Below are 2395 nucleotides of genomic sequence, written 5' to 3'. Positions count from 1 at the left end.
GGAAGGTGCTCAGAGAGTGTGGTGATGGGTGGCTGTACAAAAAACTTGATAGATAGATAGATAGATAGATAGATAGATTCTGATCTTATCTACACTGGTGTAAATCTACAGTAACTCCCCTGACTTGAGTTGTGTTTGTCTGCATTTTTACCAGTCTAAATACAGCTTTCTGCATAAGCAAATGGCAAAGCATGTTCTCATGGAGGTAATAATGTCATCAGAGGATTACATGTATAAAGAAACATGGAATGAAATCACAACCAAAGGGAAAAAATGGACAGATTATTTCTGGTGAATAACCTCCACCCTATCAGTTTCCTCAATGCAGCTTTGATCTCCTTGTTCCTCATGCTGTAGATGATCGGATTCATCACTGCTGGCAGCACGGAATAGAGAACAGCCACCACGAGATCCAGAGCTGAGGCTGAGCTGGAGGTGGGATGACTGTAGGCAAAGGTGGCAGTGCAAAAGAACAAGGACACCACAGTGAGGTGAGGGAAGCAGGTGAGGAAGGCTTTATGCCGGCGCTGCTCAGAGGGGATTCTCAGCACAGTTTTGAAGATCTGAACATACGACACAATTATAAAAACAAAGCAACTTAAGCCTAAACACACACTAAAGGCAATAGTACCAGTTTCACTGAGGTACAAGTCAGAGCCGGTGAGCTTGAGGAGCTGGGGGATTTCACAGAAGAACTGACCCACCACGTTGCCTCCACAGAAGGAGACTGCAAACGTGATCCCAGTGTGCAGTGCAGCGTAGAGAAAAACACCAATCCAGACACCAGCTGCCATTTGGACACAAGCTCTCCTGTTCATCACTCTCTCATAGTGCAGTGGTTGGCAGATGGCGACGTATCGGTCGTACGCCATGACGGTCAATAAAACAAGATCTGCTGAAACAAAAAAGACAAAGAGAAAAACTTGGGCAACACATCCAGAATAAGAAATTGACCTGGTGTTCATGAGAGAATTGGCCATGGATCTGGGGACAATGATAGAGATGGAGCCGAGGTCTAGGATGGACAAATTCATCAGGAAGAAGTACATGGGGGTGTGAAGATGGTGGTCGAGGACAACAACTGTGATGATGAGAAGATTCCCTATCAGGGCTGCCAGGTAAATCACTAGAAACACAATGAAATGTAAAATCTGCAGCTCCCGAACATCAGAGAATCCCAGGAGAAGGAACTCGGTCACGGTGGTTCGGTTGGACATTTTCTTCCTCAGTGTGATGTCTGGGGAGGGAAGGAGAAGGGCAATGGTCAGGATTAGAGTGCCAGAGGAATTGATCCTGATTCTCTCTCTGTAATATCTCATGATGGGAATACCAAGGGTGCACCACACCATCACTTCCATCAGCCAGAGCACTAATCAGATGCATTATCACATTAGTGAAAACTGGATTATTTCACTTAAAGTCAATGGAGCTGGGTCAGTTTATGCCTTCTGAGGCTCTGGCCTTAGATAAAATGCAGTATGAAGGCTGGGACAAAGTACAGTCCAAATCCAACAATTCTAGCCCAGATGGTTTCCTAGTGTGACAAACAGCAAGCCCACAACTTGGGCATGAAATTAACATACTAAAATGACAACAGCCTGATTCCCACTTTCCAGAGAAATACAACATTGACTCACTCAGCTTCCTATGTGGCAGCTCGTCTGTGATGATTCCTCCACACAGACGGCCTGCTACCTCTTTCCAGATTGATTCATGGTACCAATTCTAGCTGCACTTCCATCTCAGTGTGATGATGGGCTAGGAGCATTGCTCAGTTACTGCTAGGTTGTATTGTTTCCCTCTGTGACTTTGTGTCTGTGCTGTGCAGGTCAGTAGCAGTCAGGAGACTTGGGTTCTGTTCTTGGTTCTGCCACTGACCTGCTGGGTGACCTTGGGCCAGTTACTTCCCCTCCCTGTGCCTCTGTTTCTCCTCCCTCCCTTTCTCTGCCTTGTCCATTAGGACTGGAAGCTCTTAGAGGGGTGGACCGTGCCATACTATGTGTATGTTCTGTGCACCGCTCAACAGCACTGCCATTTAGGTGGCAGCAATATCGGACAGCAGATATGGTGCTAGAGCAGGAGATCTAGGTTCTAATCCCATTGACCTTCTGTCTCTCCTTGGGCAGTGTCAAGAGAGAACGGTTTTGTCTGCGGGCTTCAACTCCGTCTTTTAGCTTCACAGTGCTTAAAATATATTCTGTGGGCTATCGACTTTGCTTTATTCAGTTTAACCATCCTGGAGCTATCCCTTTGAAACAGTTGCAATAGAGCGAATGGGTTTGAAATTGTGGTTATTAGTGGAAAATCTTAATGTTTCCCACCTTGGTGCAAAACTAAGTTTCCAGTTCTGGGTAGACAGACATTTTCTGCTTTAATTATTTCAAAGGCAAATTGG

At 45.7% G+C, this 2395-nt stretch overlaps 1 protein-coding gene across 1 annotated transcript; it reads right to left on the bottom strand.

Annotated features, from left to right (window-relative positions):
- Nucleotides 1-254: 254 nt before the first annotated feature.
- Nucleotides 255-1217, bottom strand: LOC144273956 (olfactory receptor 14I1-like). Its single transcript, XM_077832682.1, has one exon. It carries the CDS (start codon nt 1215-1217, stop codon nt 255-257), a length of 963 nt encoding a protein of 320 aa, XP_077688808.1.
- Nucleotides 1218-2395: the final 1178 nt, after the last annotated feature.

Source organism: Eretmochelys imbricata, chromosome 14 (genome assembly GCF_965152235.1).
Source record: "Eretmochelys imbricata isolate rEreImb1 chromosome 14, rEreImb1.hap1, whole genome shotgun sequence".
In the NCBI taxonomy this organism is placed as follows: Eukaryota; Metazoa; Chordata; order Testudines; family Cheloniidae; genus Eretmochelys; species Eretmochelys imbricata.
The sequence above is the reverse complement of the archived record's forward strand: the minus strand, read 5'-3'. Positions and strand labels throughout refer to the sequence as shown.

Bases quoted from the DNA above. Each gene is read 5' to 3' on its own strand.
- LOC144273956 (XM_077832682.1), bottom strand. From the start codon at position 1,217: ATGTCCAACCGAACCACCGTGACCGAGTTCCTTCTCCTGGGATTCTCT.